The sequence below is a fragment of the Delphinus delphis genome, chromosome 8 (assembly GCF_949987515.2).
Source record: "Delphinus delphis chromosome 8, mDelDel1.2, whole genome shotgun sequence".
Lineage (NCBI taxonomy): Eukaryota > Metazoa > Chordata > Mammalia > Artiodactyla > Delphinidae > Delphinus > Delphinus delphis.
The window spans coordinates 64,798,107-64,821,797 of NC_082690.1; the positions used below are offsets into that span (position 1 = coordinate 64,798,107).

Here is a 23,691-nt window from a genome sequence, read left to right on the forward strand (position 1 = left end):
TCTGTTGTGTAAAAGTTTGGCAGTTCCTCAAAAGGTAGAAAATAGTGTCACCTAGCAATTCCACTCCCAGATGATGCATATATCTGAGAGAAATCAAACATATGTCCACACAAGAACTAGTACACAGTTGTTCATACTAGCATTACTATAGCCAAAAGGAGGAAACGACCCAAACAGCCATCAGCTGATGAATGGATAAACAAAATGTGGTGTATCCAAATAATCAGATATTTGGCAATAAGGAATGAAGTACAATTACATGCTACATGTGGATAAGCCTTGAAAACAAAGTGAAAGAAGTCAGTCACAGGATTTCATTTACATGAAAGATCTATAATTAGCAAATCAATAGGTTAGGGAACACTGGGCAGGGGTGGGGAGGGAGGAGGGAATGGAGAGTGAGTGCTATTGGGCATAGGGTTTCTGTTGGGCATGATGAAAGTGTTTTCCATTAGATAATGGTGATGGTTGAACAGCTTTGTGAATATACTAAAAACTACTTAAGTGTATGTACACTTTAAAATGATGAATTTTATGATACATGAGATTACAAACTTTTTTTTTTGCTGTACGCCGGCCTCTCACTGTTGTGGCCTCTCCCGTTGCGGAGCACAGGCTCCGGACGCGCAGGCTCAGCGGCCATGGCTCACGGGCCCAGCCGCTCCGCGGCACGTGGGATCCTCCCGGATCGGTGCACGAACCCGTGTCCCCTGCATCGGCAGGCGGACTCTCAACCACTGCACCACCAGGGAAGCCCGAATTTTATGATATATGACTATCTCAATTTTCAGTTTTCTTAAGCCTCAAATTTGTTTAAAGTTCTCTAAAAAGTAACATAAAATGTTTATTTATTAAATACAAATTAAGATCTAGCTATCCCCTTATTATAGGGAAAGTATTCTTCCCCCCAATACTTTGTTTTGCTACCAGCTGCTCATTTGTTTTTTAAATCCCATCACCCTATCAAATAGCCCTAGCTGGTGCGAGTTTGGGTGGGTAGCAGGAGGAATCTTCAGGAGCTTTAGATTGATAACATTTTGTAAATTGAGTTTACTCTCCTCTTAGTTTCCCACTAAAATAAACCTAACACACATTAACCACAACTAGTAACCTTGGAGCTCACTTACTGGGTGATATTTTCAAAGATGTAATGAATGAATGGGGTTAACACGTGGTCCAGGGGTAGAGTTGGTAAAATGAAAAATTGCACACACTGGAGTCACTATAGATAGCTTGAAATGAGGAGAATCATGCAATTAGCCACTAACAAAACATTACCAGTTGTATTATACCTATGTCTATGTCAGCATATATACTGAGAACTATATATCTGAGATTGGAAAGGAACATTTTAAGTAACTTCCTCATACACTTCCAAAAGTATGTTCTAATTAAGCTCTGATTAATGCTTTCGGTGTGGAAGCTGATTAACTGAATGAGTTTATTCTACAGACCAAGGACTCTTAATTCTGGGTCCAGGAGTCCTATGAAACTGCAGTCTTTAGTATATTTTTCATAGCTTTCATCTGAATCTCAAAGGAGTTGTCAAAGTGCTTAAGAATCACTGCTGTTGACCATTAAAGTGAGGACTGGAGAGAGATGGGCTAACATTTATTAAGCACTTGAAAAGTATCTCTGATAAGCACTGTGCTACATTTATCTACATTCTCACATATCCTCCCAGTCACACTGTGAAATAAGTGTTTCTACTTTACAAATGGCGCTACAGTTTGTAAGACAAGTGACACATCTAACAGCCACAACTTCCAATGGAGAGAGTTGGTTTTAAATTCTTTAGTGTTTTCAGAAAAGAAAAAACAGAAGAGAAATAAGAAGTTTTTAAAAAAAAAAAAAAATTCTTCAGTGTTTAAACAAAAGCTACAAATTCATAATAAAAATTTATTATAAACCTATATGAAAATAATTTGATAACTCAAAATCACCTTCTCCTAGACATAATTACTTTTAAGAGTTGAATGCATTATTTCTACGTTTTTTTGTTTTTTTTTTCTCGGGCGCATCGTGCGGCTTGTGGGATGTTAGTTCCCCAATCAGTGATTGAACCCGAGCCCTTGGCAACGAAAGCACGGAGTCCTAACCACTGGACTGCCAGGAAATTCTCTTCGTATCTTTTTTCTATACATATAATACTTTTTTGTTGTTTGTTTTTGTTTTTTTGCGGTACGCGGGCCTCTCACTGTTGCGGCCTCTCCCGTTGCGGAGCACAGGCTCCGGACGCGCAGGCTCAGCGGCCATGGCTCACGGGCCCAGCCGCTCCGCGGCACGTGGGATCCTCCCGGACCGGGGCACGAACCTGTGTCCCCTGCGCCGGCAGGCGGACTCCCAACCACTGCGCCACCAGGGAAGCCCTATACATATAATACTTTAATGGTTATATACAAATATACCAAAATCAACCAATTCTCCAGGAAGTTTTTAGTTACTGAAAGAAATGTTTTTAAAACCTTGATGGCAACAGTTTTTGAAGGGGTCTAGAAATAAGTTAGCCTATTTAGAAAACTGGGGAAAAGGTCCAGCTTTGTGTAAGAGCATGGACTAGTACTGATTGGCAGTAAAATGTTTTCATGCCATTAATTTGTTAACATGTAATAAGATATGAGGGATAGGAAGTGATTTAGGGAAAATGTGAAGATTCTGGATGGCCCTGAATAGTATGTACATTTGAACTCTGTTCTATATATAGTCAGTGGTAAATACTGTAACACAAAGTTCCACTACCTATGACAAAATCATTATTAAGGTTTCTCCCTGAATCAGATTAGAATTATAGTATCCTATCCACCACCACCATTCAATGTTTACAACCACTCAGTAGGTCCTGGGGATAAAAAGATGTCCTGTAACTGCAAACTACAATTACAGGGTGATTTTTAACTTCCTTTTGAGATTCTGTATTACCGTGTTTTAACAGACTAGAGATTCAGGACTTAGTAATAAATGACTATATTGCATAAAAGTATTTTGATTCTTTTAATAATATTTCTGACTATAAAATACAGATATAACATCTAGAAGGTACAGAAAGTATAAATTAAAACACCTCGTTTGTCATCTGAACTCTCTGTGAAAAAGGGAAATCTATCGATTGGGTACAAGACTTGAATGAGCCAATTCCTCCAGTTTCAAGCAACCTAATCCAATTTTATGTGCCACATCTTTTATTCTTATAAGGGCATAAAATATAAAAACTACTTTAAACTTCTAAAGACTATGTATTCAAACGACACTCAACGTCCTATTTTCCTTCCAATGGCATTTGGGCACCAATTACGCAGCTATACCTTGGTTAGGGTCTGCAGCCTGCCCCTCACTCCCTACCTAAAAGAAGGTCTCGTTAAAAATCTCAAACTGGACTCGAATGTAAATCAAAACACTTTAATTATCCTCACTTAGGCCATTCCATAATCACCTGAAATGCAAAGACACTAGATCAAACATCATCCAGCTCTGTCCAGCTTTTGTAAGCAGGACACAAATCTCCAGTTACAACGGGACCATCCTTCTCAATCTCTTAGTAACTCAAATCTACATTTGGAACACCAGATTTAACAAATCTTGAGTCTACACACTTTACCTCATCTTTATTCAGCCTGGTTGCCAAAGCATATGAATACATACTGAATACTCCTGAAATGACTAGTATTTCCAATGGCTCAGAAAAATTCTGGGTTGAGAGCTACAAGAAACACGACCTAAACTTCACAACTAATTTGTATCCATTCTTAATACTGGGGAGACCGAGTCAATGATTTCCTCAGCCTTTTGACTTTCCTTTAATTTGCGACACACACAAAAGGGAAAGTAAAAAAGTTAGCAACACCATTACAGACGACTTCAAAATTTGAACCTAAGGAACATGAAAGCGCAAAAGCAACCGCAGTGTCTCCCAGCAGAGTCCAAGACCACCACCCCGCTGTCAAGCTACGCCGGAGCTTCAGCTGAGGCAGGAGGCTCATCCTCCTACCAATGATGATGCCCCAGCGACTGGAAAAGCAAAGGGAGACTTGGCAGCCAGTGACAGGCATACAGCAGCTCTCGGAAAAGCAGAGCCTCCGCCCAAGACCAAAGGCCTCAGCTGGCACCGAGAGCCCCCAGGGAGCGGTGAGGTGTCCCATCCTGTCCTACCCCACCCTACCACTTCCCTCCCAACGGGACGACACTCGGCAATTGCTAGGCAAAGCCCACCCGGTCTCCAGAACGCGCTCCAGCAAGCCCACCGGGAGCGCCAAGGCCACCTCCTAGCCCCTGTGGGGAAAATGGCGCCTGTGAACCCTTCTCCCTCCCGGCTAGTCACAAGGACCAGCCTCCCTCCCTCGCTACAAAATGGCGCCTCCTGCTGGGGCCACAGACTCTGCATAATTCACTTGTCAGCGAGGCGGTGTCGCGCTGGGACGAGCGGTTCTGCCAACCAGTCAGAAGCAGAAAACTTTGTTCCGCACTTTGGGTAAGCCACTCAGGCGCTGGCTGTAAGGCCAGGCGAGGCTGACGTCAGGAAAAGGGGCGTGGATAAGGCGGTCTCCTTTCGCGTCGCCTAAATTTGAGCCAATGGCAAGCAGGAAGCGTCCAGTGAGTGACGTAATGAAAGCCCAATGGAGGCTGGGGGCGGGCTTCAGACCCACTATGCTGGTTGCGGGGCTGAGGGGCCGGGCGGCTGTTTCCTGTCCTGGTGCATGGTGGTCGGACGAAGGAATTGTTGGAAAATTTTCTCGGAGGTTCGTATATAAATGTGTTTTTACCCAGTGTGCATTATTCTCCGCCCGGCCGCCGCCCTCAGCGTGGCGGCGCGGGCCCGGTAGGGCCCGGGCTCGGACTCTGGCTCCTCAGCCTCCGCCGCAGGCCTTGCAGATCCTACGGCCGGCCGCGGTAGAGACGCCTGGGCAGAAGCGGAGTTTATTAATAACCCGCGGCCGCCACTCGGGCGGCGGAGCTTTTCTCACTGAGGACGCACCCCCCCCCCCCCCCGCCCTTGTCTCTGCGCACTGCGCCCCGCCTGTTCCCCTCAGGGGACTGCCGAGGGGAGGGAGTGAAGGAGGGGAGGGTGGAGCCCTTGGGAGCCCGGCGGCGCTTCTCGGCTTGACCTCCGCGCGGAGCGAGTCCCCTGGCGCCGCCGAGGCGAAGCTCCTCCGGCTGAGACGCTGGATCCCGGTCGGCACCAGGCCCTAGCTGGGGCGCCGGCGGCAGAACTGGCTGAGGGCCCGGTCGGCATCCCGCCTGTAGATCGAACCCAGAATTTCCTCCCACTCTGATCGTGCACAGATTTCTTGTTTCCCTCACTAAAAAAAAAAAAAAAAAAAATTTTTATGGTCATTGAGGCCTAACAGCGAATATTAGAAATTGTCATTTTTATCATTCTCCTTTTTTCTCGGTTTTGGCCAAAGAGTATACGAATGCTTTGGTTGCTTTGTAACATTTTATTGTGGAACGTAAATCAATTTTTCTTCTCTCCCCTTTTGCTTTTTTTAACATTTAAGTTTACGCATTAAGGAAGTTAAGTAAAGAGTAGATAAGAATACAATTGCTAAACTGATTATTTGTTTAAGATCAGTTTAAGCCTTTGGAAGTGTCTAATCAGCTGGTATAACCTAGTGGGGATGTGAAAAATTGTAGGTTCGAAGTTGTGGTCGGCTTTGTCCCGAACCTTACTAGAAGATACTTGTGTTTTGCTGTAGTTGACAAAAATCTGTGCAGTATTTAATATATTCTCTTGCTAAGTGCTTAGTTTCAGTTCATTGTTAAGTGTTTAGTAAGAGAATAGGTAGTGAGATCATACAAAAGCTCAGGTAAGACAGGTAACTAATTTATCCAGGTGTATTTTGATTACTTTGGAAATTATTTAGTGTACAAATACTTGAGTGCCTATTTTTTCCATAGCTGTCTTTTATTTTTTAAAAATAATGGCTTTATTGATATAATTTATATACCTTTACAATTCACCCATTTAAAGTATTATAATAATTAGGTAGGTTTAATGTATTCACAGAGTTGTGCCACCATCACCAAAATTTTAAAACATGTTCATCACCCCCCAAGAAACTCTGTACCCACTTAAGTTACTCCCCATTTCCCCATAACACTCCTTCTTCCCCAACCACTAATCTACAGATTTGTCTATTACCAACATTTCATAAAAATGGAATCACACAGTATGTGGACTTCTGTGACTGGCTTCTTTCATTTAGCATGATATTTGCAAGGTTCATGCATGTTATAGCATATATGAGTAGTTCATTTCTTTTTATTGCCAAATATTTCGCTGTATGGACGTAACACCTTTTATTTATCCATTCATCTGTTGATGGACATTTAGGTTGCTTCCACTTTTTTGTCTATGATGCATAATGCTGCCATGAACAGTTACGGAACAAGTTTTTATGTGGACATTTGTTTTTATTTCTCTTGTGTGTATATATATACCTAGGAGTAGAATTTCTTGGTCATTTGGTCATACGGTAACTCTGTGTTCAATCTTTTGAGGAACTGGCAAACTTTTCCAAAGTGGGTGTACCATTTTACATTCCTACCAGCAGTGTATGAGAGCTCCCATTCTCCATATCCTTGCCAGCACTTGTTGTTATCAGTCTTTTTGATGGTAGCCATCCTAGTGGGTGTGAAGTGGTATCTCTTGTGATTTTTTTTTTTTTTTTTTTTGCGGTACGCGGGCCTCTCACTGCTGTGGCCTCTCCCATTGCTGCTGAGCACAGGCTCCGGACGCGCAGGCTCAGTGGCCATGGCTCACAGGCCTAGCCGCTCCGCGGCATGTGGGATCCTCCCAGACCGGGGCACGAACCTGCGTCCCGTGCATCAGCAGGCGGACTCTCAACCACTGCACCACCAGGGAAGCCCTCTCTTGTGATTTTGATTTGCATTTTCCAATGGCTAATTGTGCTGAGCATTTTTTCATGTGCTTATTGGCCATTTGTATATTTTCTTTTTGGAAATGTCTATTTGGGTCTTTCCCCCATTTTAAAATTGGATTGTTTATCTGTTATTGAGTTCTAAGAGTTTCGTATATAAAGGTCCTTTATCAGATATATGATTTGCAAAATGTCCATTGCCCTTTGCTGCAGGTTGAGATATTGCTGTGAAGTAAGGATTCATCATATTCTTCATGGAAAGATGACCTAGCTGTTTTGGGGAATTGTGCCTCTACTATTACTTTAGCTGTTATTAAATATTTATAATGTAGGTACAGTTTATGATCATGGGAGGAGAACTTTCTGAGTCCTGATGTTCTCATCATTACTTAATTTTGAAGTTTTTATCTAGTTTTTGTTTTTGGTTTTTAATCTGAGGTTTTACCCAGTTCTGAGTCTTTTTGCTCCTGGCTTTATTTCAGGACATAGTGATTTTTTTTTTTTTTTTTTTTGCGGTATGCGGGCCTCTCACTGTTGTGGCCTCCCCCGTTGCGGAGCACAGGCTCCAGACGTGCAGGCTCAGCAGCCATGGCTCACGGGCCTAGCCGCTCTGCGGCATGTGGTATCTTCCCGGACCGGGGCACGAACCCGTGTCCCTTTCACTGGCAGGCGGACTCTCAACCGCTGCGCCACCAGGGAAGACCAGGACGTAGTGATTTTTTAAAGAGTTGGGTTGCTTGAGTCGTTGCTCTTTGCTTAATTTGCATTTTAAGGGATGGCTTTTGTGAGACAGTGTTTTTTGGTTTTTAATTTATTTATTTTTGGCTGCATTGGGTCTTTGTTGCTTCGCGCGGGCTTTCTCTAGTTGCAGCAAGTGGGGGCTACTCTTCATTGTGGTGCGTAGGCTTCTCAGTTTGGTGGCTTCTCTTGTTGCAGAGCATAGGCTCTAGGCGCGTGGGCTTCAGTAGTTGTGGTTCTTGGGCTCTAGAGTGAAGGCTCAGTAGTTGCAGCACACGGCCTTAGTTGCTCCGCAGCATGTGGGATCTTCCCAGACCAGGGCTTGAACCCGTGTCCCCTGCATTGGCAGGCGGACTCCCAACCCTGCGCCACCAGGGAAGTCCCTGAGACAGTGTTTTAAACTTTACCGTACTGTCAAAATCAAAGTGATTTTGTTTCAAAGATGGATTTAGACTGGACAGTGACAAAGGCTGTTCCCTGTGTCTGGACTGCCTTCTCTACTCTTCCTACCCCTAGGAAATGTTTACTTATCTTTCTTATGCCCATATTCACATGTAATCATCTTTGCATACCTGAGGCAGAGTTAGGTGCTCCTTACTTTATTAATGCTTCTGTTTATAGTAACTTTTTTTTTAAGTAACTAGTTTTAAAACCATGAAAATAATACATGGTAAATTTCTTTTTAACTTATGGAATGTATACGGTAGAAATTAAAAGGCCCGTCCCCAGTCCACCCTCATCTCCTAGTCCCATTTCTGGGAGGTAATGCTGTAAAAAATTATGTGTGTGGATAGCAAGAGTTAAAGAAGAAAACCAGGAAACGAAAAGATTTGATTTATTAAGCTAGTGGGAATTAATCTTATTAATAAATTTTTCTTACAATATTGTATGCAATGAAAATTCTACTGTTGTACAAGACAAAATAAGATAGTTGGCAGTGTTATTGGAATGGAAGGATGAGAGACTGGAGTAAAGAAAGCAGTAAAGAAGTTATTGCAGTAGTTATTAATATGTGAGGAGTTGGAAAAGAAAGATTTTGAAGGATAAAAATCATGGAGTTGAAGGGAATGCCCTGGTGGTCCAGTGGGTAAGACTCCACACTCTCATTGCTGAGGGTCTGGGTTCAGTCCCTGGTCCGGGAACTAAGATCCCACAAGCTGGGCAGTGTGGCCAAAAAAAATTAAAAAGATGAAATGCTCTCTGTCATACCAAGTTCCCATATATATGGTTCCATTTAAAAAAAAATCATGGAGTTGACAATTGCCCTGTTGTGAATTTAAGAATGAGGGTGGGCTTCTCTGGTGGCGCAGTGGTTGAGCGTCCGCCTGCTGATGCAGGGGACACGGGTTCGTGCCCTGGTCCGGGAAGATCCCACATGCCACGGAGAGGGTAGGCCTGTGAGCAATGGCCGCAGGCCTGCGTGTCTGGAGCCTGTGCTCCGCAACGGGAGAGGCCACAATAGTGAGAGGCCCGCGTACTGCAAAAAAAAGAATGAGGGTTTAGTCAAGGATGACTTTTGATCATTTTAATCTGTTGTCTGGGTATGGTGGAAATAGCCAAGTCCATATGGCAAATTGATTAGAGTGGAAAGATGAATTGGCAAACCTTAATGGTGTATATGGAATGTGTTGTGTTTAATTCAGACAGAAAACAAGATGTATTTTGATATAAAATGAATGACAGGGACTTCCCTGGGGGCACAGTGGTTAGGAATCCGCCTGCCAATGCAGGGGACATGGGTTCGAGCCCTGGTCTGGGAAAATCCCACATGCCGCGGAGCAACTAGGCCCATGTGCCAAAACTGCTGAGCTTATGCTCTAGAGCCTGTGAGCCACAACTGCTGAGCCCATGTGTCACAACTACTGAGGCTTGCACACCTAGAGCCCATGCTCCGCAACAAGAGAAGCCACCACAATGAGAAGTACGCGCACTGCGGTGAAGAGTAGCCCCCGCTCGCCCCAACTAGAGAAAGCCTGCGTGCAGCAAAGAAGACCCAACAAAGCTAAAAATAAATAAATAAATAAAAATTAAAAAAAAAAAAAGAATGACAACGTGGTACATTCCTAGGAGACCTCCCCACCTACCTATTGGTTAGTGTCTTCCCTTTCCTCTGGCATTTGTCCTTTCAAACAGAAGTGCTGAGAGGAAAAAGAATCACTGGCAGACTTTTGGATGGGGCAGTTTGATTTGAGACCTAGGAATGTATGTAAATGTTTTTAGTTGATGGATTATAGATCTGTGTTTTTAAATGAGGAGTGCATGTTAGATTCAACTGGGGAGCTTTTTGTAAGTGGACATGCTTATTGTTGAGAAGATAATATTTAAGGAAAATATACTAGGAGATAAATGTCTGTTATTAAAAGTCAGTTATTCAGGGAATTCCCTGGTGGTGAAGTGGCTAGGACTCTGAGCTTCTACTGCAGGGGGCACGGGTTCGATCCCTGGTCAGGGAGCTAAGATCCCACATGTGGCAGCATGGCCAAAAATAAATAAATAAAATTTTTTTAAAAAGTCAATTACTTAAAATCACCTTTATTTTATCTTATTTTAAACATAAATTTATTTGTTTATTTTTGGCTGTGTTGGGTCTTTGTTGTTGCGTGCCGGCTTTCTCTAGTTGTGGTGAGCCGGGGCTACTCTTCGTTGTAGTACGTGGGTTTCTCATTGTGGTAGCTTCTCTTGTTTCAGAGCATGGGCTCTAGGCATGCGCCCTTCAGTAGTTGTGGCACGAGGGCTCAGTAGTTGTGACATGTGGGCTTAGTTGTGGCATGTGGGCTTAGTTGCTCCGCGGCATGTGGGATCTTCCCGGACCAGAGCTTGAACCCGTGTCCCCTGCATTGGCAGGCAGATTCTTAACCACTGTGCCACCAGGGAAGTCCCTAAAATCACCTTTAGAAATTATTTTTTGTCTTCCTTTTTAGGGGAAAAAGACTTTCAGAAGGAAAAGGAGATTTTTTTTTTTTTACCTTTTTCAAATTGAAGTATAGTTGATTTACATTATTATTCTTTTAAGGTGTACAACATAGTGATTCATTATTTTTATGGATTGAAATTTTTTTTTTAGTTTTTATTCTTTTATGGAGAAACCTTGAAAACATTATGTATAAGTGAAAGAAGGCAGTCACAAAAGACCACATACTATGATTCCATTTACATGAAGTGTCCAGAATAAGCAAATCTATAGAAATAGAAAGTAGATTAGTGGTTGCCTAGGGCTTTGGAAAGGGGAAGGTAGGGTTTTCTTTTGAAGGGTGATAAAAAAATATTGTGAATTCAGGTTGTGGTGATGTTTGTACAACTCTGAATATACTAAAGTCATTGAATTGTACACCTTAAATGGGTACATTTTATGATATGTGAATTACATCTCAGTAAAGGTATTTTCAAAAAGGAAAAGCATGAACAAGAGGAAAGTTCCTCTTGAATAACACATCTCTGAAACTTTCTTTTTTGTCTTCTTTCTCCTCTGGCAATACCCTTTTACAGTAGTAGGAGAAAATAGTGAATAAGACAAGAGATAGAGCTGTACAGTCTCTTCTCATTTAGCTTTAAACTACTGATAAGCATTAATAGCAAACATATATATAATACCATGTGCTGTTACAAGTGCTTTGTATTTAACACAGATACCTCACAATACCCTCTGTGAAGTACCCTCCTTTTACAGATATGGAAACTGTGGCACAGCATGGTTAAGTAACTTGCCCAAGGTCACATAGATAATATGTGGTAAAATGAGATTTTGAAGCAGGCTGTTTTGCTCCAGAGTCCTTATTCTTAAGTATAGTGTTATACTACCGCTCATAAACATTCCTTCCTAAGTATAACCCATACTTTCCAATCTATCTATAGGGGAATCCTCCTTAGATATGTTTTAGTAGCTGGTTACTGTAAATATACTGCTTCCAGTCTGGAGAAAAACAGGTAACTAAAGTATACTGTGCTAAGTGTTATTATAAGAGTATGGACAGAGTATCTTGGGAAATACATCTAAAGCATTCTGACCCAATTTGGGGAGTTCAGATAAAACTTTCTGGTGGAATCTGAAGAATTTAGCCAAGTAAAGAGAGGAGGAAGAGTATTCTAGAGGGTATGAATAGCAGTGTTCAGAGCCGAGATGCAGGAGACACCTTGGGCTGTTCTGGGAGTGGCAAATAATCCAGCAGCTCATGTATAAGTTGTTGAGCCAGATGATTAGAAGGTTGACTTTGCCACTTATGTTGTGAAGTTAAGGACATCATTTAACCTTTGTGGGCTTCACTTTCTTGGTCTGCAAAATTGTGATAAAATGGTACTTAATTCATAGGATTGCTAGAAGGATTAAATGAATTAGTAGTAATGCCTGGCATATAGTATTTTGGAAGAGTTAGTTATCATTATAGTCATTTTTATTTATTAGTATTATTAACATTTTAATTAATATTATTATTAAATGATACCAGTATCATTAACTACTAGAATTTTAAACAGTATTGCTGGAGTGTAGAATGTGAGGTTGTGCTAGAACAAGACTGGAAGATAGAGTGACCAACTTGTCTTGATTTGCCCAAGACTATCCCAGTTTTAAAAGAAAGTGTCCCCCACCACCAAAAAAAAAAAAAAAAAAAAAAAGAACTGAGAGTCCCATGAGCCAGGAAGCTTCTCAGTCTTGGGCAACGCAAGATGATTGTTCATCTTATTGGAGAAGTTAGTAGAATCCAGATCATGATATTTGGACTATATGGGGAAATGGGAAAGTTTTGAAGGTTTTGAGACAGAGAAATGCTCTGATTGGATTTGAAAGCACTTGGACGGATTAGATTGGAGGAGGGTAGGAGTGGATTTTAGGAGGCCGATGTAGTAACCCAAGCGGTGATGGTACCCTGAATTAAGACAACCTAATAAGAGAAGCAAATGAATTTGACAGATATTTAGGAGGTAGAGTGATAGTTCTTAGTGATCGGTTGGAGAATAAGGGGGATTTGACTACTGGGTAGGTGACTGCGTTTATCACGGAGGGAGAAAATACTAAAGTAGAATTTTGTGGCAAATTGTTTTGAGATGGAGGTGACTGTGGACCATGAAGGTCACCAAGGCCAGTAAGCAGCTAGATATATAGATCAGGAGCCCTTAAGAGAAAGGACTAGAGAGATTTTAAAGAGCTTATAAATTCCAGAGATCTTTGAAGCCAATGGAATGGATATGATATTCCAAGAGGAAAAGTGCACAAAATGAAAAAACAAACTAGGATGGAAACTTGTGGGTTCTCAGTATTTAGGAACCCATAGGAGAAATGGAAAAGGATTAGCTAGGAAGTTGGAAAAAACCAGGAGCGTGTGGAAGTCACAGAAGCCAAGGTAAGAGAATGTTCTAAGAAGGAGATAAAGGTCAATGATATCAAACCCAATATAAGACAGAAAAGTATCCATCACATTTTTTTTTTTCTTTAGCTGCGTTGGGTCTTCGTTGCTGTGCGAGGTCTTTCTGTAGTTGTGGCGAGCGGGGGCTACTCTTCATTGCGGTGAGCGGGCTTCTCATTGCAGTGGCTTCTCTAGTTGCGGAGCACCGGCTCTTGGTGCGCGGGCTTCACTAGTTGCAGCAGGTGGGCTCAGTAGTTGCAGCACGCGGGCCCTAGAGTGTGTGTGCTTCAATATTTGTAGTGCGAAGGCTCTAGGATGAACAGGTTTCAGTAGTTGTGGCGCTCTGAGGCATGTGGGATCTTCCCAGACCAGGGCTCGATCCCATGTCCCCCACATTGGCAGGCGGATTCTCAACCACTGCACCACCAGGGAAGCCCCATCACAGCTTTTTAATCTGTTTTATGATGGACATTTGAGTTCATTCCAATTTGGAACTATTATGGATAAAGTTGCTATGGCCATTCTTGTGTAAGTCTTTTTGTGGATGAATATTTTCATCTCTCATTCATAGGAATGGCCATCGAACTTCATGTTAAAGTGGAGATTAGTGACCAGCCAAAGCAGTTTCAATACTTAGGGACAGAAACCAGATGGATAGCAGTGGGAAATCAGGAAATAGTCTTAGTAACAACTGTTAGAGAAATCTAGCTGTGATAAGGAGGAAAGAGAGACTAGTAGCTGAGTCAGAGGCAAGATTTTGTTTTATCGATTTTGTTTTTGTTTTTTAAAATATTTATTATTTTTATTTGGCTGCACCGGGTCTTAGTTGCCATGTGAGGGATCTTCATTGCGGCATGCAGGATCTTTTAGTTGCAGCACGCGGGCTCTTAGTTGCAACATGAGGGATCTAGTTCCCTGACCCCTTGCATCGGGAGCATGGAGTCTTAACCACTGGACCACCAGGAAAGTCCCTGTTTTTGTGTTTTTTTAAGTTATTGATGGGAAGGAACTGGCAGAGAGAGGGAAATTTTTTACAGGAGAGATCCCTGAGATCCCTAAGGAGGAAAGACAGATGAAATGCAGAGTACAGGTTGGAAGGATTAGTCTTACCTTGTAGGAAGGTAATATTGTAGGAGAGAAGGAAGAAATTTGTGGAAATGCAGTGAAGTGAGGTTTGTTGGCAGAGAATTCCTCTGCTGTCTTCTATATTTTCCGTGAAGTTGGGAGCTGATTAATTTGCTGAAAATGAAGTGGTGAAGGAGACAGGGTGGGAGGATAGCAGGAGAGGGAGTGGGGGTAGAAGGTTTGAGGTAAATGGAAAATATTTTAAATAGTCATCATGAAGAAATAAAGACATGTAAGTTTGCTGGACTGCTTTGGGGGTTCAGAAGAGGTTGGAAGAGCCCAAGAACTTTTATGGCCCTTCAGGACTATTCCATCAAATAAGTTATTAGATCTGAAAAATGCTTCGTAAATAAGACCTGTACAAACAGTTTTTTCTGACTAGAGGTATATGTTTTAACTATCCATGTTTAGTGTCCTATTCAATATACTTTTTTGGACAAAGGATCTATTTTGTTATAGTGTTGTGTTTCAGGAGTGCCCTCTCTCATTTTCATAATTGTCTCACAATGCTTTGCTTCCCTTACCTATGACAAGATGAGCAATTTGGGTAATAAAATATTAACATACACAGTGTTTATCTTGAGGGAAATAAAGTACAATCTAGCATCATAGTTTTTTTTTTTTTTGTGGCATCATAGTTTTGAAACGACTTTATGCTTTTTTTAACAGAACAATGTCAGAAGTTGAGTTTGAATATATCAGAACCTTTCTCTTTCTCCTGATGCTTCCTCAGACTCCCTAGTCTCAGTGAAAGCAAGCCAGGGCATGCTTAGCAAACTGAGCTATGCAGGTGTGCCCTTATCAAGCCCTGTTTTTTTTTTTTTTTTTTTTTTTTTTTTACGGTATGTGAGCCTCTCACCGTTGTGGCCTCTCCTGCGTGGAGCACAGGCTGCGGATGTGCAGGCTCAGCGTGGCTCACGGGCCCAGCCGCTCCGCGGCATGTGGGATCTTCCCGGACTGGGGCATGAACCCGTGTCCCCTGCATCGGCAGGCGGACTCTCAACCGCCGCGCCACCAGGGAAGCCCTCAAGCTCTGTTTTTAATGCTACACTGTTGAGGTTTGAGAGAGATTTGTTTTGGTACTTTTTCACATCAGTGGTTCAGTTAAGAACAAACCATCACCAAAATTGACATTCCTGATGACTAGACCTAGGTGTCCATTTCTCAATTCTTGTCTCTTCTCACCTCTTTTTCTCACAGGTATTTTAGTTTCAGGTCTCCTAGGCCTCATCTCAAGTACCTGCCAGTCAGTTTCAAATATTCTATTTCTGAATGGTCCTGGAACTTGGCAAAAAGTTTGAAAGCCTTCAATTTCCAACATTTCACCCATCTGATAGAATATTCTACTTCTTTAAAATAGGTAGTATAAACTCTATCCCTCAGTTTTACCCTTTAGCATTCTGTAGAGCCTATGAAAACTCTACATCATTCACCAGCACATTCTAACTACTCTGTACTTAACTGAATTACATTTCATCAGTGGAACATGCTTATTCCCTGGGTGTATTTAAATAAAATTGAAGGGATTTAAAGATAGTTTTCCACAAATGTTAATCAAAGCAGTGTTACTGGATCAGCATACTGCAAAGGTACAGGATAGCCTGCTATTTTTTTTTTTTTTTTTTTTGCGGTACGCGAGCCTCTCACTGATGTGGCCTCTCCCCGTTGCGGAGCACAGGCTCCGGACGTGCAGTCTCAGCGGCCATGGCTCACGGGCCTAGGCGCTCCGCGGCATGTGGGATCTTCCCGGACCTGGGCACGAATCCACGTCCCCTGCATCGGCAGGCGGACTCTCAACCACTGCGCCACCAGGGAAGCCCCTAGCCTGCTATTTTTATGTTGCTGTACTAAGGAACTTCCTCATTCCAGGTTAGGAGATGTCATAAAATGCAGCACAAATGACCATGCTTAAATGGAGAAGCACTTTGTATAGTAGTAAATTTATGAGGAAAATTTGGAATTGAGACCAGGTAATAGAATGGCATAGCTTCTCTGTTAAGTGTTGAGGTGAAACCAGCCTGAGGTTAGGATCTGAGCTTGACAATTTCTGAAGGCCTGGCTTCTGTGGCTTCATGCAAAAAGACCTCTAAGATTTGTTAATCTAGATTTCTTTTTGTATCATTTCTTACCACAATAAAGGTTACTTGTAGTTAGAGTTCTTTATACCTGGACCATTAGATTTATATTTTCATAATAATTTGTGGTAATAATTGTATCTAACAAATTAGACCAAACTTGAAATATCTAAGGGCTTCACATTTTAAAATATTCGTCTGATGTAGATTCATACCACTGAGGAAACACTGATTCTTTTTTTTAAGGGATGAAGTCAGCTAGTATTTAGTTACTAATTTTAACCATCAATTTTCAGACATTTTTTTCTTCCTGCCAATAATTTTGGATATTTTTCACTTTTAAAATTATGAAATCTATCAAATATAAGGAGGAGTACCTGTATAAGTAATTGAATAAAAGCTTATGTATCCACTTGGTTTTTAACAGATCCTAACATTTTTCCATATGTGTTCAGACCTTTTTCTAAGAATTATGGTTAAAAACCCACAACATAGGGGCTTCCCTGGTGGCGCAGTGGTTGAGAGTCTGCCTGCCGATGCAGGGGACACGGGTTTGCGCCCTGGTCCAGGAAGATCCCACATGCCGCGGAGCGGCTGGGCCCGTGAGCCATGGCTGCTGAGGCCACAACAGTGAGAGGCCCGCGTACCACAAAAAACAAAACAAAACAAACAAACAAACAAAAAAACCCACAACATAAAATTTACAGTCGTAACCATTTTTAAGTGTAGGGTACAGTAGTGTTAACTATATGGACATTGTTGTGTGATAGATCTCTAGAACTTTTTCATTTTGCAAAACTGAAACTATACTCATCAAACAACTCCCCTAGTACTTGTAACTACCATTCTACTTTCTAATTCTAAGAGTTTGACTACTTTAGATAGCTCATATAAGTGGAATCATGCAGTATTTGTCTTTTTTTGACTGGCTTATTTCACTTAGAATAATGTCCTCAGAGTTCATCCATGTTGTAACATATGACAGTATTTCCTTCTTTTTTAAGACTAATATTCCATTGTGTATATATAAATTTCATTTTCTTTATCCATTCCTCCGTTGATGGACATTTAGGTTGCTTCCACCTCTTGGCTATTGTGAATAATGCTGCAGTGAAGAAGTGTGCAAATCTCTCTTTGAGATTCTGTTTTTAATCCTTTTGGATATGTACCCAGAAGTGGAATTGCTAGATCATATGGTAATTCTATTTGTAATTTTTTGAGGAATCTCCATACTGTTTTTGTTTTATTTTTATTTATTTATTTGGCCGTGCCACGCAGCTTGCAGGATCTTAGTTCCCGAACCAGGGATCAAACCTGGGCCCCCTGCAGTAGAAGTGCAGAGTCTTAACCACTTAGCCAGGGAAGTCCCAATAGTGGGCATTCTAACAGGTGTGAGGTGATATCTCATTATGGTTTTGATTTGCATTTCCTTGACAGTTAGTTATATTGAGCATATTTTCATATGTTTGTTTGGCATTTGTTTATCTTCCTTGGAGAAATTTCTATTCAAGTCCTTTGTCCAATTTTTAATTGGGTTATTAGTTTTTTGATGTTGTGTTGTAGAATTTCTTTATATATTCTGGATATAACATTTGCTAAATTTCGTAAGTGTGTTTTTTTCTCTTATGCTAATATCCATCATCATCTTCCAGAAAGGCAGGAACTTTATTTATTACACAGATGTCTTCATTTGAGATTCCTGTTGTGCCCCCATGACAGCCTCCTCTGTGTCTGATTTTGGCCCATGATTCATTATTAAAGCACAGGAAGCTGACTACCTTTTGCAAGGTGGCCCTTTCTAAAGGTGTCATGTGTATCTTACATACTTATTTTCACACAACCTGAAAATGTTGGTGCCAGAAATAATCAAGACATGATGGTGGATATGGTATGAGCAACTATAGAGTGTTTGATCTCTAGCTTATTTATTATCTATTCATTATCATATTTTCCCTAGTTGATCATTTTCTAACAAAGGGCATTAATTGTATCACAGAGCCTTTTTGAGAATAAGATGGGCTGTGTACCTGCCATCACTTATTATCTCTGGTAATTGTAGTGCCCATATGATCTCTTCTGATTCCTTCACCACCCCATGTATTTGCCAGCAGTTTGTGTCCAGGAATCAGCTGTCTCTTCAAGATGTTTCAGCTAGTGTAGATTTTTTTCCCTTAGGATAGATACTATAGGTCCTGAAGCCTTCCTAAAGAAAGTTAACACTTGACCAGCTTTCAGACAAGAAATAACTTTTATTTATTGCAGATATATCAGTTACCTGTTGATGTAGTTATTTGGAGATTTATAGGTAATTCAATGAAAAGGACAAATGCTTGAATTATGGTCAAACCATAGGCATTTCTTAACATCATGACCCAAATTAACTTGTAATCTGCCTTTTTCAAAATTCGTCTTCTAGACGAATGCTGTAAAAATTATAGAGTGCTTTCTACATTTTTATAGGTGTTTTCCCTTCCATTTCCTTGTCTTATTTCTGTTATATAGTGGCAGTACTTGTTCTGAAAATTAGCCTGTCCCAATCCTGTACTCATCAGGGGGCTTAACAGCAGAGTACCAGTTTTACTTTGAGGCTTCTCTGTTAGCCCTTAGATGTAGCAAGGAAGTATTGAAGTTTCAGTCTGCTTTATGAACAGTTATAGATTAGAAATATTTCAGGAATCCCTGAAAAGTCAGCCCGTGATTGACTTTTATCACAGCACTGATACCTTTCAGAGTCTAAACCATAGTCCCTGGCTTTAATCCAAAGAGGGTGTAGTTTATAGTGTTTATAAAACAAAAATCTTCAAGTAGTCCTAACATAAATATAATTGCAAATTATTACTACTATCTGCATATTGCTCTTTTAAATATTGACACTGAAATCAGATCTTTAGACCTGGAAAGGTCCTCAAGAGATGCTCTGGTATCCAGTTCCCTGGCTCAAGGCAGCTAAATTATCCCAACTCATGTTTGAGACAACTCAAGGCCTACAGAGGTAATGGGACCCGGAGATAGGAAAAGGGAGGAAGGGGGTTGTGGTGATGATTGGTAAAAGAGCCATTCATCCATTTATTCTGCACCAATTGTGTGTCTGTTGTGTGCCAAGTACTTTTTAGGCACTTTAGTCAGCAATGAGCAAACATAAAAACACCTGTCCATTCTATTTGAGGGAGAAATAGATAAGAAAAAAACCAAATAAGTAAATACATGTAATATGTCAATTTATTAGTACTATGCCGAAATATAAAGGAGGGAAGAGGGCTGGAGTATATCATCATTGTGGGGTTGGAGGTACAGTTTGCAATGAGGTGAATAAGGAAGCTCTCGTTGAGGTGCCATTGAACAAAGACTGGAAGAAGATGAGGGAGTAATAATGAAGATACCAGGAAGAATGTTTTAAGCAGAAGGAACATCAAATGTAAAGGTCCTGAGGCAGCAGAACATCCAGTATGTTTGAGGGAAAGCAAGGGCACCAGTGTGGCTGAAATGGAACGAATGAGACGGAGAGTAGTAGAAATGGGGACAAGATCATTGGCCTCATAGGCTAGTGTAAGGACTTTTGGCTTTACTCTGATGAGAAATCATCAAAGGGTTTTGAGCAGAAGAGAGATGTGATCTAACTTTTTCATTCAAAAGGACAATCTGACTGTTGTGTTGAGAGGAGATGAGGGAAGTCACAGTAGAAGCAAGGAGACCAGTTAGGATGCTATTGCAGTAACATCTCAGGGTGAGAGATGGTAGTGGCTTGGATCAGGGAGGTAATGGCGAAGCTTGTGAGAAGTGGCCAGGTTCAGCATAGATTTCTGAAGATTGAGTCAACAGGATTAACTCAATCCATTCATGGATTCTAAGTGGGAATCTTCAACCATGTTAAACCCAAAGAACACTAATTATGGGAATTTTAGACATGGTACAGAACTGATGGGCAAGACTTGGGTGTGCTCAATAGTTTACTGATGAATTATTAAAAGCATGCTCTGGACTTTGGGCAAATACTTTTACCCTGCATATTAAGTGAAATTTCAGCTTATTTCAAACACTGTTCACTTCCGTAGCAATTTTTTATGGTTCATAAATATTGTTTGTAGATTTTATTTCATATACATCGTTCTTTGTTCTCAATGCCTACGTTTTTTTCAAGGTAGAAAATGTTGTTAGCCCAGATAAATCGAGATTCTCAGGGAATGACAGAGTTTCCTGGAGGAGGAATGGAGGCTCAGCATGTTACCTTGTGCCTGACAGAGGCAGTAACTGTGGCAGGTGAGCAATCTTATTTGAAGGGATCATGTGGGTTTGGAAATATTTATCTTAAGGGAAAATGAAAACTTACAATACTGTTTACTTTGTTCCTCCTCCTTTAGCTAAAGGCAACACAAAGCTAAGCCTTTTTATGAGCATTTTTACCCTGGTATGGATGCTGGTATAGTAGGGTGTAGAAATATTTTTTGTAAATGCTATAAGAAATCCCATTTGAGTCTAAGTTAAGCAATCTGCCTTTTGACTAATCTTTATTTTTTAAAAAATTAAACAGCACACACATATGATAGTTACCTAAAGAAAATAACTTTTTTTTTTTATAATAGATGGTGACAATTTAGAAAATATGGAAGGTGTAAGCCTGCAAGCAGTAACACTTGCAGATGGTTCTACTGCTTATATACAACACAATTCTAAAGGTATGTGCCTCATATACAGCCCATTGGTTATTACCAGCAATTCATAACCTCAGAGTTGGAACACCTAGCAGTTATACCACTTTCCAATCCCTCCTGCAGACACTGTACTACATATGGTAGTAATTTCAGTTTAACTTAAATTTTGTTTTGATAATTTGAGGACACGTTTTGAGATATTTGGAAGATACTCTGGGGTATCAGAATTAGTGAGGAAGAGGGGAGGGGGTAGTGTCCCTGACCTATTTTTAGTAAGACCTTTCTCACTTTTTCCCTTTAAATTATTATTTAATGTTTTTACAAAATATGCGTAAAAGTAGACATTTGGTTTTGCTTTTATAACATTGTTTCTAAATCAGTGTTTACTTTGCTCCAAGAAATAGCCTAGTTCTCAAATTCCTTGTTTTTTTGGAAAGCTACTGAGCATATGTATACATAGTCAAGGGACTTGTAGCCCCCAGGGATGAGAATGACAGCTGGCCTCATGTGTACTGATACATCTTTCTATCTTCCCAGTTTCAGCTTCGCTGGGGTCAGGGTCACGATTCCTAAGTGGCTCTGAAAGGTATATAGAGGTTTGACTCATGTAGCTTGCTCAGATGAGCCACTCTTCCTCTTGAACTTGTCTAATTGAAAATCGGAGGGGAGAAAGGATGGCTGAGGGAGGATTTTCTGCTTTCTGTAGGATCACTGGATGTGTTATTGAATTGCCTCAGAACATTGAGGGAAGAATCAAGATGAACATGATCTTAAGTAGTGTATGTTTTTATAGTTGATATCATTTTGAAATTGTATAAAGTTTAAAATTTTTGCTTGTGCTAATTTATTGGCTTAAATTGTTTGTTCTAGATGGGAAACTCATAGATGGTCAGGTCATTCAGTTGGAGGATGGTTCTGCTGCCTATGTTCAACATGTACCCATACCTAAAAGTAGTAAGTATTTGATATTTACTTACCCTTCTGATTCTCATACTTCAGTATTTGCTGCCTCCAACTGCCTCTTACTACTTAAACTTAGTCCTGATCTCTAGGTCTCCTTCTGAAAGGGGAGATAGGTAGATGTCAAAGAGAGGATCTAAAGACCATTTTAACTTAATTGAGATTTTCTCTCGAAGTTAATGGAAAAGAAATTACTAGACTTTACTCTGGAGATAAATGGGCAACAGTTCTAAGTGAATATTTCTATTATTTGAGATAAATCCTACACGCCTTCTCATTTTCTTTTTTTCCCTTCTTTCAATTCTCCTATCCCCTGGTAAATATTCCTGAAACAGGTATTCAAATATCTTTTTACCTTTAAACACTTATTCAGAGCAGCTTTACTGAAATTATTTAAATGTTGAAGGATCCATAAAGGAAGTGTAGGTTTGTATGATGTGTTTAATGGTTTATTGACTCTGTTGTTGTTGAGTTATCAGAATATGCTTGGAAGATATGGGATCTAAATGTAAACATTGTTCTTGAGCAGGGGACAGTTTGCGTTTAGAGGATGGGCAAGCAGTGCAGTTAGAAGATGGAACTACAGCATTTATTCACCATACCTCCAAAGGTAAATTAGCTTTGAACATTTGAATAAAATAAGGGGGAGGTAGGGTGTGGGAAAAATAAGACCTGCCTTTAGTTGCAGAAATGCTGTTGTCATGTAAAAGAAGGATTATGCTTGTTCTCTCAAATATAAGATGGTAGATTTTGGCACAGTCTAAGGGGAAACTTTCTAATAATTTGAGTTGTCCAGTAACAGGTTGAAATAGCAAATCCCTGGTCTCTGAAAGACTTCAACTAGAGGCTGCCTTTAAAATATGAAATTAAACACTTGAAAGTTAAATTGTTGATTTTTTTCTTCCTTTTAAATATAATGTCTTTAGCAAGGTCCTTTGCCCCTTGTGTTGGTCTTTAAAACTAAATAAAAATTTTAAAACTATCTGAAGCAAATATGGCAAAATGTTCATGTTTATTACCTTTGTGTAGGGAGGACCAGGGGTTTGAGGTGGAATGCATAGGAGCAATGAGCACAGCTCTGTAGCCAGACTATCTGGGTTCAAATCTGGGTCTGCTGTCTTTTAGCTGTGTGCCCCCGAGCAAATTATTTAACCTTTTTGTGCTTCAATTTCATCACCTGAAATGAGGATTATGATAAGTATCCACATCATAGGGTAGTTGTGAAGACAAAATGTACAAACATGTAGAGCACTTGGAACAATATTTGTCACATAGTAAATGCTCAATAAATATTAGCTATTGTTATTACTTTATAAAATACTTTATTATAGAATGACTGTAAATGTTTTAAAAGACTATATTTAGTTGTGAAACCAAAGGAAGAAATTTTTTAAAATATAGAATATTTGAATTTGTAAATAAATTTATTTAAAGTTGAGAAAAGTAAACTCTGAAAATTTTTTTTCCTTAGCAGTGGGAGTTGATCACAGGTTCACTGTAATTGGCTAGATTTACTATTTCACAATGCTGTATGTTTCTTAGTATGGTTATTTAGAAGGGGGAAAAAACCATGGAGTCATACTGACATGAGTTCAGATCCTGGTTTCTCTGCATACTGATTTCTTTTTTTTTTAGTACTCCTTTTTTATTTAAATAAATTTATTGATTGATTGATTGCTGCATTGGGTCTTCGTTGCTGCATGTGGGCTTTCTCTAGTTTTGGAGAGCGGGAGTACTCTTCATTGCAGTGCACGGGCTTCTCATTGCGGTGTCTTCTCTTGTTGCGGAGCACGGGCTCTAGGCACGCAGGCTTCAGTAGTTGTGGCACACGGGCCTCAGTAGTTGTGGCTCACGGGCTCTAGAGCGCAGGCTTAGTAGTTGTGGCGCACAGGCTTAGTTGCTCTGTGGCATGTAGGATCTTCTCGGACCA

General features: G+C 40.6%; 1 protein-coding gene across 7 annotated transcripts in view; it reads left to right on the plus strand.

The window, feature by feature from the left end:
- The first annotated feature begins 4,666 nt into the window (after positions 1-4,666).
- Positions 4,667-23,691, plus strand: part of ZNF143 (zinc finger protein 143) — a 54,646-nt gene continuing 35,621 nt past the window's right edge. For 2 of the 7 annotated variants that reach the window (XM_060018472.1, XM_060018479.1), the window contains exons 1-5: positions 4,670-4,733; positions 20,295-20,409; positions 20,733-20,825; positions 21,672-21,755; positions 22,288-22,371. In XM_060018472.1, the coding sequence (XP_059874455.1) occupies positions 4,692-4,733; positions 20,295-20,409; positions 20,733-20,825; positions 21,672-21,755; positions 22,288-22,371 (418 nt within the window). In that variant the 5' untranslated portion in view covers positions 4,670-4,691. Of the gene's footprint in view, positions 4,734-10,369; positions 11,538-17,224; positions 17,349-20,290; positions 20,410-20,732; positions 20,826-21,671; positions 21,756-22,287; positions 22,372-23,691 lie in introns of those variants that run through there. The other 5 variants (XM_060018474.1, XM_060018475.1, XM_060018473.1 and 2 more) reach the window with 5 other exon arrangements.